Below are 14,548 nucleotides of genomic sequence, written 5' to 3'. Positions count from 1 at the left end.
AACATGATGCCAAGATGCATGAAAAAAAACTATAATTTTTATATGATTTCTGAACTCTTAAAACTTTATGAATATGAACTTGTTTTCTTTGTATTATTTGAGGTCTGAAAGCTCTGCATCTTTTTTATTATTTCAGACATTTCTCATTTTCTGTAAATAAATGCTCTAAATGAGAATATTTTTATTTGTAATTTGGGAGAAATGTTGTCTGTAGTTTATAGAATAAAACAACAATGTTCATTTTACTCAAACATAAACCTATAAATAGCAAAATCAGAGAAACTGATTCAGAAACTGAAGTGATCTCTTCATTTTTTACATAGCTGTATATGTATTGGCATTACATATATAATTAAATACATACTAAATGTACTATGCTGGAACAACTTAAGCATATTTAATTTTTTTTCATATAACTTCTGCAAACTTAAGTAGATTTAGTTTGTGTTTCTAAAAACATCATTTTTAATAAACTTGAAGTACTGGTATATTGTAAATGTACTAGTTTCGTCTCCTGTTTAATAAAATAGCTATTTTTTCACTACCGCAGACCAAAATTACACTTTTGGCACACCACGGTTTCCACGGAGATCCACTTTAAAAATGAGCGAGTGGAAATGGAGGAGCTACTGAACACTGTGATGTCATGTGACCGAGAAAAACTAAAGCCTAAAAACTCACTGATCCTCCTGTTTTTTAAATTGCAGTCTGGATGCAGGAGATGAGAAACTAATCCTCTCCGGATCAGGCTTTAGTCCTTAATCATATTAATTTGAGCTAAAGGCTAAAGCTGCTGTTTCCATGTGGGTCAGCCAGACGCGATTCTTCCTGTAGCAGCTTCATCTGTAATTTCTCTAAAGAAAAGAACTTCTACTTTTAATAGTAACAGAGTTCTCTGTGTTTGTGTGGGATGTGGCAAAAGTCACGGGACACAACACTAGTCGCATTATGCCCCATGATGTTTCACATGTCACGTCATGTGCTGTGCTTGAGTTTGATGGTTTAGTGTGATCAAGGATTCAAATAATGATATAATAATCTAATTATCCATCATCATCATCATCATCAACACAGTGTGAACAGTGTGATCAATTCAGACAATTCAGGAAGTAGGCGTGTCCCTCTAAAACTAAACCACTGTGATTGAGTTAATTACAGTAGAGATGAGAGGAGAGTGATTATATTAATACAGTGAGAGAAGCTCGGGGGGGGATGGGTGATCTCAGGAGGTCCTGCTGCTCCTCTCTCAGCCTTGAAATCCCCTCATCAGTCTCCTGCAGTAATGAAGAGCTCTGGAGCTCAGGACGCTCCTCACCGCCGGGGGTCAGCTGGGCGTGTCATAAACCCTGTAACAGCCAACAAATCACCACAAACCCACCACATCCTTTTAAAGGTTAAAGAGCCACACGTTCTCACATCCTACTCTTCATACAATTTGACTTTACTGCAGGAATCAGACGCATTCTGCCACCTGGTGGCCAGGAGCTACAGACCTGCATTACAATCAACTCTATAACTATGGGTTTATGTTTGAGTAAAATGAACATTGTTGTTTTATTCTATAAACTACAGACAACATTTCTTCCAAATTTATTTGCAGAAAATGAGAAATGGCTGAAATAACAAAAAAAAAAGATGCAGAGCTTTCAGACTTCACATAATGCAAAGAAAAAAAAAGTTCATAATTATATTAGTCTTAAGAGTTCAGAAATAATCAATATTTGGTGGAATAATCCTGGTTGGTTTTTAATCACAGTTTTTTTTTCATGCATCTTGGCATCATGTTCTCCTCCACCAGTCTTACACACTGCTTTTGGATAACTTTATGCTGCTTTACTCCTGGTGCAAAAATAATTCAAGCAGGTTTTCAATTTGGTAAAATCAAATAAACTCATCATTTTAACAGGGCTCAATATTTTTTCCAGAGCTGTATATTTCAATTGTAATTAAGCTATATTTAAACACAACATAAAAACATTAAGTTGTATGTTTGTGTTGTACGTATGTGTTTTTAAACTTTATTTTTAATACACTTGAAGTAAGTGCACTTTAAGCAGTATTTAATATCGCTACATATATTTTTCTAGCAACACATATAATTTAAATCATATTGCTTGAAAATGCATTTTATGGAAACACAGAGAAAGTATATTTAATGTGTATTTTTCATAAAGTATATTAAATTGAAAATGTACTTTTAGTATTCTTTACCTAATTTGTACTTTATACTTTAGTGCTCTTAACCCTCTCAGACACTGTGTCCATTACAACATGATCATCATGTATTTTCTTACACTAATTGAGAGCCGTTTTAATAATTTTAAACTGGTCTCTCTCTTTTCCCCCCCAGAGCTGTATATTGAGAAATGAGAACAATGTGAATTTTTCTTTTGCTAAAAACAGTTAAAAAGATGGTGATAGGGCATCATATTTCAAGGTATTCAAAAATGTTAGCGATATTATTGCGTACGATACGGGATCTTCTGACTGAAGAATAAAAGAAAAGCACACGATTCTTGAAAAAGAAATGAATTTATTGGTGTTTTTTAGGCTCTATATCTGCGATCACTACATGATGCCTCTGGGTAAGAAAGAGTTTAGTGTGCATGTTCTGATCATGGTAAAAATACAAAAAAATAAAAGAACAATAATGGTTTCAAAAATACTTTTTTCTTCTTTAACAATCACAATACAGTATACATCCGGAAGAAACTGAACCTCATGCAAATCTACGTATTACAAAAAGGGGGCGGGGCTATCGAGACTACCAGTTATACGCCTGCAGCAGTCTAAGAACTACAGCTACAGAAACAATGTCTCGGAGAATGTAAAAAGTAAAAAATATATATATATATTAACTTAAATTTCAGCAGAAGAAACCTGGGCGTGGTCTGGTCTGTGTTCAGAGTTCATAGTCTGTAACTGGTTCAGATATAAAAACAAAGTAAAAAAAAAATTAAAAGGGAAAATTGTATTTGAAAAAAGGTAATTTGGCCCAAATTCGATCCAGTGTTCTTCCGAGTCCAATTACTAATTACTAATTACTAACAGTACTTAAACGCAGTGTCAGAAATACAACACAGTAAAAACGGATACAGTCACTGATATTAATCATCTGATTTACTGGATAAAGCTCTATCAGGACTGGATTAGTTTCTCAGGGGATTATCTACTGTTTTTCTCTGAACTCCGTGCTCCTCCGGTAATTTTAGTCCCGTCCGGACGCACATCTCTGAGTTTCGTCTCCTCGCCTTTAATAAAATAGATATTTGTCCACTGCTGCGCACCGTAATTACACTTTGGGCGCGTCACGGTTTCCATGGAGATCCACAAAAAAAAAAAAAACACAACAGCGAGTGGAAATGGAGGAGCTACTGAACTCCGCAATGTCATGTGACTCACTGATCCTCCTGTTTTTTCCATTGCAGTCCAGATGCAGGAGTTTTATCACTAAAGAGTAGAAGTGTGAAATATTTTTCCACAGACGTCCCCCTGAGAAACGAATCCCGTACAGATAGGGCTTTAGATGCGAGATGTTTTATCCAGAGGTAACAGGTGAGTTTATTTATGCACATACTGTAAAACTGTAGAGGATAAACATGGAAATAAATATAATATTTGACCTTTTCTTTAGTGAATGCCAAAAAACAGGGTTTCTTATTTCCTGACATATAGTTATTATTGCAGTCAGGCTTTTCTGTCTTTCTGTCTGTTTAATTTAATCTGTTTTATGTTTATCAAAATCCTTTTATTCAGGTGTAACTCATCAAAATCATGCAAATCATCGCAGCTCTACTTTACTGTACCACTTGAATGGTTTTCTCCAGTTATTTCGATACATAATACATCAATTATTGGGTCACAAAACTGCAATTGTTCTAACTTAATCGAGAAAATAATTATAAACATTGATAAACTTTACAATTAGAGGTTGCTCAGCTTTCTCGTCACTGCATTTTCACAAGAATTTAGACATTTTTGACAATTAATTTCCCATTTAAGGACCAGAAACTGTTTTGTTTAACGTTTGAAACCTGATGCTGAGGTCTAAGGATGCCTTAAAACATTTCTTTAACATGAATCTTATGGGTTGGGTACCTTATGATTGGTGGTTGGTGTGGTGCAGTGGATAACACTACTTCCTGCCAGTGAGCTATCTACCACATTGCGTGGGAGACTGCGGTTCAATTCCTGGTCTGGGTGACTGAATGCTGAATGGTGCTATAATAAGAGTCCTTGGGCTAGACTCCCAACACTACATTGGTCCACCTCTGTAATAGAAATAACCTTCTTAATCGCTCTGGATAAGAGCATCAGATAAATGACAAAAATGAAAATTAAATAAAATAAATGTTGTATTAATGTTAGATATTAATACTGTGTGAAACTGTGTAAAAGATCCATCAAAAGAAATCTGTCTTTTAATTTGGGTTTTTATTTTACCTATCTGGACAGGATTAGTTTCTCAGGGGGTAATTTAGGTGTAATAATCTCTTTTATAGGGGTTTTTATCCTCTGTGATTTTATTCTCGTCCAGAATGATCATGTAGGTGTTTTTCTCAGACGTCCTCTGAGTAAATTACAGTCTGAATTATCTACTGTAACTTTAGTCCTGTCCGGAGTTTCGTCTCCTCGCCTTTCATAAAATAGATATTTGTCCACTGCCGCACACCGTAATTACTGTACACGTTGGACGTGCCATGGTTTCCATGGAGATCCACGTAATAAAAAAACACAACAGCGAGTGGAAATGGAGGAGCTACTGAACTCCACAATGTCATGCGACCAAGAAAAAAGCCTAAAAGCTAAAAACTCACTGATCCTCCTGTATTTTTAATTGCAGTCCAATATTTTTAGATATACAGACGTCCCCCTGAGAAACTAATCCTGTTTGGATAGGGCTTTAGCATAAATTAAATTAGCCTAAATGTATTTTGTCTTGCTTTTCAGTGTTAATGTCATTGTTTGGTATAATTTATTTACTTACTTGGGCAAAAAAGTAAAAAAAAATAAAAAATAAAAAAAAGCAAAAGTACCTACTTCAAGTGGATTCCATGTATAACAGAACCATCGCTGATGTTTCATGGGCCTATCATCATCTGTATGTTTATTTTAATGTGTCATGTTGCAAAGGGCTGCAAGTGTTGAATTTGAGCTAAAATCAGCAGAAAACTGCCTAAACTTTAGAGAATAATATTAAAAATGTACGTTTGCACACATCAACTACGGTACACAGACAGAAAGCATTTAGCTGCTGCTGCTGTTGTTGTTTTAGACAGTTTAACATTAGTTAGCACCTCTTGCAGTTCCTGTTACCCACCCTGCTGTGGATGTTTTAGTGTGCGCTTTTTAAACGTTGGTTCAGATTTTAAGAAGTTTTTTAACCACAATTTCAAGGCCACATGTGGCGACGGCTGAAACCCCAGCAGCTCCAGGAGCTTCAGGATCTGCTCACTTTTACATCACTGGTGACGTCCTCACAGAAATATGAAATACGACGTATTTAACCGGTTTGTGTTTGGCTTGTGTGCGTCATACTATAAAAGAAAGCAGTAGTATTAATAACAATAGTAGTAGTAATAATCCCGTCCGAGTCACTGTCTGATTCTCTACTTTCTAACTGAACTCATTATTGCCTGTGCAGTTTAACGATCTACTCCCACCCCCGGCAGGGTCACGACCATCTACAGTAAAATAACAATATAAAAGGATCCTCTCCGCTCAGGTCACATCAGTTTTATCAGTTTTACGAATCAAAAGAACACTTTTCACCGTCTGCGGATGAACTTTGACCTGGTTTGGTTTGGGATCTGGAGGCGCAGGAGTCTTTGCCCGGGGTCAGTCCGGCACAGTATAGCGCCCCCGTGTGGCTGCTCTGAGTCCACTCTCCTCCCACTGAGCTGGCTGATAAGAGGTTTCCGCTGGAACGCAGAGGCGTCACACAGCCAGCCGGCTGTTGCTGCTGTTGGCCTGTAGGGGGCTCCAGGACGCGGTGTGCTGGGGCGGGTCCTGCGGGTACGGCCGGCCCTCGCAGCAGGACTGGTTCTCCTCCTTGGCGACGCCCACGGCACACAGCCGCCGGTGCCGCAGCAGCCGGTCCGTCCGCGAGAAGTTCTAGAGATGGAGAGAGTAAAAAGTGAACAGTGAACTGGAGGGGAATTAAGAATCTGGATGTATTTTTTCTCATACCGCCACACCACAAGAGGCACTGTGGAGCGCTGTGTTAAACAGCGCCAGGAGCGCAAACGCTAGCCAGTTAGCATAACAAGCTAACACACGCTGTAGTTCAGCAGTTCAGCTTTGTGTAGAGTCTCATGCTGTCCTGCCTGGAGAACCATAAGAACATTAGAACTCCTAGAGCTGCTGCTGCTGCTCCTTGCAATATGAGTAACTATTGCCCTTTTAAATATATCAAATTTGTAGCCTGAAGGATAATAAGAATGCAAACTGAACTGTATGTATTTGTTAACTGGAGAACTAAAGGAATTGTGATTAAAGTATTTAAGCAAATGTTTATCAGTTAATGTCTCTAATAGCTGCAATAATAACATATATTAAATTGATATTTAACTTGTCCTACTTGTGCAATAAAGCTTTTGTGAAATATATATTTTGAATACTTAAACATTGAGTATTTTAAGACCATTTATAGTGTTGAAACTATTGTGTGTATATTTTTTATATTGTATGTGTGTGTGTGTGTGTTTCTGACCTGCTGACAGCGATCACACTGATAGGGTTTCTCTCCGCTGTGAACTCGTTTGTGTCTCTCCAGGTGATAACGCTGAATAAACCTCATATCACACACATCACACCCGAACGGCTTCTCTCCTACACACACACACACACACACACACACAAAAACAACACATTCCTTTAACACATATACTTACTTAATACTTAAACATACAGACCAGCTGATTTGACCATTTAAACTTAAACTAATTTATAATTTCTAATGTCTAAAATTAGAGTCAGGTGCTGCTAATCAGCTGTAGATTTCTACACTCTTAAAATAAAAAAATGTATTAATGTGACTTAATTAATGTGCCATATGCACGTTTCTAGTGTATTTTCATCAGTTAGCGACACCTAGAGTTGATGCATTGAAACTGCAAATAACAGGATATAAGATATCTTATCTCTTTCATGCTCCCATTATATATATAAACCATTATTGGTTAAAATCACTTAGTCACTTACTCAGTTGAATATGCTACTGAAATATATATATTTTTGCTCTGACTATTATGATTTTTTTTTTGCTTCATTAGAAAGACTAGCATATAGCATTTATTGATTATGCCGGAGGACAGAGAAATAGATAAACAGTATTTGGCCTCGAACTCTAACAAAAAAACTCCAACTTACAACCAATAAAGTTCTTTTTCTTCGCTATTTTCTTAAAAACAGTATTGCAAGGTCTATGTATAATAATTAGCATATTGTAATCTGTGTAATCGAGGGAGGGGATGAGGAGGAGTGCTGAGCTCGTGCAAATATACTAAGTTTAAAGTTAATTGAATCGGTTTGATTCTTTTTTTGTACAGAATTTTTAAGCTCAATTTACACGTTTTAGTAGGAATTTTAGTAGGAAGTTTTAATACATAACTCTCCTGGACTTCTGGAATAATGTGGTTTTGACATTTAAAACTGTGCACACTCTGCCACCTGCTGGTCAAATTAGTCTACATTCACTGTAAAACCTAAATTTACCAGCATATATTTTTTTTATTACCAAATTATTATATTTACTGCTCTTGTAACCATATTTCATGAAATAATCTTGAAATAAAATATAAAAAAATGATATTTCTTAACAAAAAATGCTGTTGCTTTAAAATGTTTTCCTTTCTAATCTGATTTTAGAGGAACATAATAAAGCTAAAGTGCGTCTACATGTTTCATTTGTTTTTGTTTTTTTAATCATACTTAAATTTTTCAGATTAACCAACATTTTAATATTAAACAAATATAACCTGAGTAAATATAAAAAGCAAATTTTAAATGATAAAATAATTTAATAAAGGAATAAATTTACAGTTTTAATTTAGACATTGGAGGATTTTCCAGCATAAACGTCCCGTTAAAGATCATCCACCACATCTCGATCAGACTTTAACTGGACCAATCCAAAACCTTAATTTCTTTTTTTAATCCATTCAGACGTGAATTTGTTTGTGTGCTTTGGGTCATTGTCCTGCTGCAGAACCCAAGTACACCTCGGTTTTCTTGATTCTACAGGTCTGGCAGTGATCAGGTCTGGTTGTGGTTATTAGTGAAATTGAACTGATTAATCACAGTTAGTTAGTTCTGATGTGAAATAAAGCATTTTATTCTAACTCAGGCCACAGAATGGCTGTAAAATCATGGTGGATCTGGTTAAGGTAAAGAAGGCTCACCTGTGTGGGTGAGAATATGGCGTTTCAGGTGGTAGCTACTGCGGAAAGCTCCGTAGCAGTGCTCACAGATAAAGTTCTTCTGCACCTGAGAGCTGAGGGAACCGTCGTCGCTGGGATCGGGCATCTGAACCTGTGTCAAATATAAACACACATTCACACATAAAAACACAAAAACATAACAATAAGAATTATTAACAGGGCTTGGTGTCAAAATCCCATACCAGTTTCGGTACTACTGAGCACAAAAAATGACTAAAAATAGTTAATTACCAGTTTAAAAAAAAGAATCATGATTATAATACATTTTGGCTTGATTATTTTTTTTTTTTTGCTATTTATAAATTATATTTAAAGTAAATGTTATCCCTTTATCCTTTTGTTTAGATAAGGCTGCAGGTTTTTATATTGTAAATCTTTGTAGTTTATTTTTTCTACATAGATATTTTGCACATTTGAATTTTTGCACATTTGAATTTTTGCACGAATCTTTGCAAAATTTGAATTTAAATTTGTTTGTTTCAACGAGATCCAAATAATTAGATGCAGTCTCTCATGATGACAGTATGAGAACGAGATTACTCACTTCTGTTCTTAAATATATATATATATATACACACATATATATATATACATATATTTTGAAGTATCGTATCGATACCAGTATAGAGAATTTTAAAACGATACCCCGTCCTAATTGTTGTAGTCGTATACTAAAATAAAAACACAATTATATTTAAATACAAATGAATAAATAAAAACACGCAGGGCTAAACGTAACCAGACAGGAGAGCTGGTCACTTGCCTGGGCTTTTTCTCTCACTTTGGTGGGCGTTCCTGTCTTCCTGTTCTTCTTCTTTGGCTGCAGGTTCTGGCTGGACTGCATGTCCTTCTCCTCCAGCAGCCTGGAAGAGTGGAACGCTCCGTCCTTATTAATGAGCTGAAAATTCAACAGATATAATGCATTAGAGATCTGCTTCTGCTTTAAATGGTACTTTAGGTAATGATTCCACAGAAAAAACAGCTTTTTACAATAGAGAACAATTTTATTACATATCATCGCTGTCTAATGAAAAACATTTTACAGGAGAGAGAAAAAAAACTTGTAAACTTTCAATGGAAGTCAATGTAAAACGAGTTTATTTCAGGTCATTTTGAAGAGTTTCTATTGGGCCATTCATCAAGAGATTTTGGCACAGAGTAAGGGACAGTTTGTCTGTTCAAATTATGTAGTAAACTAAAAAACGACAAAAATAGAGATATGTGGGGTTTTTTTTTATAGGACAGCAACAATTATGATATGGTATTTATATTTTGATATGATCGTGCGTGTCTAGGAAAGAAAGTCAAATTCTGGCAGAGAAATAAAATTCAGCACAACATCTTCAAAAGCAACATGCAAAACTGACAATATTTATTCTACAAATCCATAATATTAATAATATTAAGTGTGTGAAACCAAACCAAACAAAATTAACCAGACTTAATGTACATATAATACAGCTCTAGAAACAAAAAATGAAGAGACCACTTCACAGTTTCACGAATCAGTTTCTCTGATTTTGCTATTTATAGGTTTATGTTATGAGTAAAATGAACATTGTTGTTTTATTTTATAAACTACAGACAACATTTTTCTCAAATTTCCAAAAAATATTCTTATTTAGAGCATTTATTTGCAGAAAATGAAGTAAAGAAATTAGAAAAAGATGCAGAGCGTTCAGACCTCAAATGCAAAGAAGAAAACAAGTTCATATTCATAAAGAGATTTTTTTTTCATGCATCTTGGCATCATGTTCTTCTCCTCCACCAGTCTTACACACTGCTTTTGGATAACTTTATGCTGCTTTACTCCTGGTGCAAAAATTGAAGCAGTTCATCTTCCTCTTGATTATATTCCAGAGGTTTTTAATTTCGTAAAATCAAAGATTTTATATATTTCTCTGGGGGTGTAACTCACCATTGGTGGGCAGCTGACTCCAGAGGGCAGCATCATGTGGCTGTGGTGACTGTGGGCATCCTGGCTGTGGTTCTGGTTGTGGTTGTGCCCGTGGCTGTGGTGGTCTCTCTGCCCCTGGCTCAGAGGGGTGGGCATCTTCTTATGGCTGGGGGCGGAGTTGGCCTGCATGAGAGCCATACTGGAGAGCACCGCCTCACAGCCCAGCAACCCAGCCTGCAAATATACATATTTATACGATTCTGAATCGATTAATGGAAAACAAAATACAATTTAGACCTGCCAACATGTAGATACGCATTTTAACCTCCTAGTACGCTTGTACGATTCTATTTTCTAACGTATGCATATCGTTTAATCTCACGTTTTACCATTTAATGCCAAATTTGTGTGTGTGAGTGTGCACGAATGCTAATCCAGCAAACTATCTATAACAGAGCCATCTGCTACTTTCATCCACGCTTCATTTTCCTCCAAACTGTCAAAACAGCGACTCTGTGCTGAAGACTCTATCTCTCTCTCATTTAAAAAGCTATTTTATACTTATTTATATATATTTATACACCCCTCTCACTTCCCCTGTCTCTATACATCCCTTTATCTCTTCCCTCTATATTTCCTCTACCCATACCTCTATCTCTCTATTTATATCTATATCCCTCTCTCTACCTCTCCCTATATCAACCCTGTATCTCTGTCTCTCTGTCTCCATCCCTCTACCTCTCCCTATAGCCATCTCTCTCTCTATCATTCTCTCTGTGTATAGAATAGTAGTAGTAAACTACTATTCAGAGCGACTCTGCTCTGACTCTCTCTCTCTTTCTTATTTAAAAAGCTTTTTTATACTTATTTATACTCAGATCATCAACACCATTAAAACCAGCTCTGTATCTACATTACACTGCATAGCCAGAACATTATAACCACCTTCCTTGTTTTCTTGTAGCTGGTTTTAATATTGTGGCGGCTGAAACTTGAAGTCTTAACCATTACCCTAACATTAACATTAATCCTAGATTTCTGTATCAATCATCAGAATAATTGAATTAACTTTGGTTTTATAGAGTAAATAGAAATAGTGTGAAAGGTCCTATTACATAGCTTGGAAGGATCATTTCTAATACTTTAATACTTTAAAATGACCAAGTATTCACATAGTTAGGAAGCTAAGAAGTGAGTTACAAAGTGGTTATTATAATACTTTTAAATTTATGAATCAGTTTATGTACTACGTTAATTCTGAGGGGTATTTTTTTTTTGGGAGAAACAAAACCTTTTAAACTTTAAGTTTAAATTTTAAGAATGTTCAAGGATGTACATGATAATGAAGTACTTAACTTAACACTACAAATGTGCACCTTATAGTGCAAAAAATACGGTATTTGCTTTCTCAGCAAACTATTTCTTTAAGGTGGAATTCACAAACGTATGCAGAAATTGCAGAAATCCCCAAGTCAAACAGATAAAACATTTGCGAATGTGAAGTTGATGCTTATTTGATTATGGGAGATTATGGCACCACAGGGCTGAGAATGGAAACATGTGACAGAAAACAATAAAACACAAACTCTGAACACAAAGAAAGTGAAAATAAAACTCAAATAAAATGCAAATAAAGGGAAAATAAACACTGACCCATTTCATGTGCTCTCGGACTGAGTTGCTGGAAAGATGTGACATCGCAGTGATGGGAGTGTGTGCGTGGGGTGGGGGACAGAAAGCGTCGCACTGGGCAGAGAGAATGAACAGATACCACACAAGCCACAATCATCGGGGGGGGGGAAGCCTAAAAACAGAGGGGGGCAGGGGGGGAGGATGGGGGGTAAAGCATGAAAATATCCACCTGTATTCAATCTAAAAATCTCCCAGAGCTCAAGCATGTTTAAACCATAAACTTATAACATATTCAACATGCCTTCTGTTACATATTGCCAGTAAACAGTAAAACCTGGCAGATACTGAGATACTGTGACTTCGTCTGAGGGAGGGATCTATACCTCCTGTCAGCGGCAAATCAGCAGATGAGGGAGATGTAAGAATAATTCCATTAAGCAATCATGTGTGATAAAAGAATAAAAGAAAGCCACAGTTAAACAGCAGCCACTCAACACTCGTCAAACACAGCAGCCAAAGTGCAAAATCATAAGATGAAGCATGATTTCAACATTTCAGATACGAATAAATGGAGAAAGGACTTTATGTGAGGAAAAGCTGCAGAGCAATGAAATGTGTACAGTCTCGAAAAATAAAACATCTGTAAATGTGTGAGCTCTGTTCCTGGAGACAACAGGAAGACCAATAGTGTTCTAATACACTCCCACCTGTAACTAAGGTAGATAAATGTGCAGGACAGGGGATCTCACTCTCTATCTATCCCTCCATCCATCCCTCTATACATCTCTCCATCTATCCATCCATTTCTCCCTCTACACATCCTTTTATCTCTTCTTCTATCTCTTCCCCTATAAGTCTCTTTATTTTTTCTGTCTAACCATCTATCCATCCATCGCTCTATCGATCCATTCCTATATACATCCCACTATCTCTACATTCATCCATCCCTTTATCTCTTCTTCTATCTGTCTCTCTATACATCCCTTTATAACTTCTATCTCTCCCTCTATCTATCCACCCATTCCTCTGTACATCCCTTCCACTTCTTATGATTTTATACATCCCTTTTTCTTCTTCTATCTCTCTATCCATACCTATATCCCTCTATCTATCTCTCCCTGTATCAACCCTCTGTCTCATGCTCCTTCCATCTCTCTCTCTCTCTCTCTCTCTCTCTACCTCTATCCCTCTCTCCATCCCTCTATCTTCCCCTCATGGGGCTCTCCCTCTATCCCTCACCTCACCTCACCTCACCTCACCTCACCTCACCTTATCTCTCTCTCTCTCTCTCTCTCTCTCTCTCTCTCTCTCTCTCTCTCTCTCTCTGTCTCTCTCTCTCTCTCTGTATAGTGTAGTATTGAGGGGGGGTCGTTAGCCGGATGCTAAGCTAAGCTGTATTCAGTAACACGGCGGCGGGGCTCCGGTTCTCTCCGGCCCGCAGAGTTTCAGTATTAAACCCCGCCGCCCCCCGGACCCGCAGCCCGGCCCTCGGGGCGGGATAAAGCCGGGTAAAGCCCCGCTGAGCCCGGTTACCTGCTCTCCGCTCTCCGCGCTCCGCTCTTTCTCCTCCCCGCAGCTTCTCCTCCAGTTTACAAACACAGGAAACGCTACCGGAAGTGCTCTCAGGGCAGCGCGGAGCACGTGACCAGAAGGCGACGCATCTGTACTCCTCCAGTCCGAAAGGGGGCGCCGAACACCAACACCAAACACAGCAACCACACCAACCACCAACAACCACACCCACCACAGCAACCACCACCAATCACACCAACCATCAGTAACCTCCAGCAACCAACACCAAACAAAAACTTCCACACCAACCACCAGCAACCACAGCAACCACCAGCAACGAACACCAACCAAAACCTAACACACCAACCACCAGCAACCACACAAACCATCACTTACCACCAGCAACCACAGCAACTACCACCAACCAACACCAACCAAAACCTACCACACCAACCACCAGAAACCACAGCAAAAATATTTTTTTTTTCAACTTTTAGCTTTTGTTTTCAGTTCGTTTAATTTACTTTATATTTCTATATTTTTGATACAACCACTGCTGTACATTTACTCTTTCAAGAAGGAAAGAATTATTGACTAATAATATATATATATATATATATATATATATATATATATATATATATATATATATATATATATATATATATAACATATGTAACACAACATAAACAAAGCCTTCATTACATGTGTGAAATGTTTTAATTTTATTTATTTTTTATTTAACATACTGCACCGCTAGAGGGAGCGCGCGAGCGAGCCTAAAATGAATGGGTGTGAATGGAGCCAAACAGCTAAAAACAACTCTAATAATCTAATTAATTATATTATAGAAATATGTACAAAACCATGCTTATAATTAATATGTATTACTAATTATGTTTATGGTATTCAAATGTCATTGGTATATTTTAAAATATATCCATTGATTTCAGTACTGAGTTTAATTTTTCCAGAACCCCAAATGTACAGCATGCTCTTTTTGGAAGTTGAACGGATCTATTATATATTATATATTTATATTCTGAAATCCCCTTCAGCATCGTAA

General features: G+C 37.0%; 1 protein-coding gene across 3 annotated transcripts; it reads right to left on the bottom strand.

The window, feature by feature from the left end:
• Positions 1-2,513: 2,513 nt before the first annotated feature.
• Positions 2,514-13,601, bottom strand: znf740b (zinc finger protein 740b). 3 transcript variants are annotated; one of them, XM_022677065.2, is made up of 7 exons: positions 13,504-13,588; positions 11,992-12,142; positions 10,360-10,572; positions 9,223-9,339; positions 8,403-8,532; positions 6,713-6,831; positions 2,514-6,114 (listed from the first exon to the last, which is right to left on the bottom strand). In XM_022677065.2, exons 2-7 carry the CDS (start codon positions 12,034-12,036, stop codon positions 5,938-5,940), a joined length of 801 nt encoding a protein of 266 aa, XP_022532786.2. In that variant the 5' UTR covers positions 12,037-12,142; positions 13,504-13,588; the 3' UTR covers positions 2,514-5,937. The 3 variants fall into 3 exon arrangements, with proteins under 3 accessions (XP_022532786.2, XP_022532785.2, XP_022532787.2); XM_022677064.2 differs by having other exon boundaries at positions 9,205-9,339; positions 13,504-13,587; XM_022677066.2 differs by lacking the exon at positions 11,992-12,142 and having other exon boundaries at positions 9,205-9,339; positions 13,504-13,601.
• Between the last annotated feature and the right edge of the window lie 947 nt (positions 13,602-14,548).

This window comes from Astyanax mexicanus, chromosome 13 (assembly GCF_023375975.1).
Source record: "Astyanax mexicanus isolate ESR-SI-001 chromosome 13, AstMex3_surface, whole genome shotgun sequence".
NCBI classification, from domain to species: domain Eukaryota; kingdom Metazoa; phylum Chordata; class Actinopteri; order Characiformes; family Acestrorhamphidae; genus Astyanax; species Astyanax mexicanus.
This window is presented reverse-complemented; position numbering and strand designations above follow the sequence as displayed.

What these genes read in the sequence shown, in the direction of transcription:
- znf740b (XM_022677064.2), bottom strand. Translation starts at nt 12,036, where the DNA reads ATGTCACATCTTTCCAGCAACTCAGTCCGAGAGCACATGAAATGG. An exon ending in AAGTGAGAGAAAAAGCCCAG is followed by an intron (nt 8,533 to 9,204) that starts GCAAGTGACCAG and finishes TATTTGACACAG; the next exon opens with GTTCAGATGCCCGATCCCAG. An exon ending in AGTGTGATCGCTGTCAGCAG is followed by an intron (nt 6,115 to 6,712) that starts GTCAGAAACACA and finishes CTCCATCTCTAG; the next exon opens with AACTTCTCGCGGACGGACCG.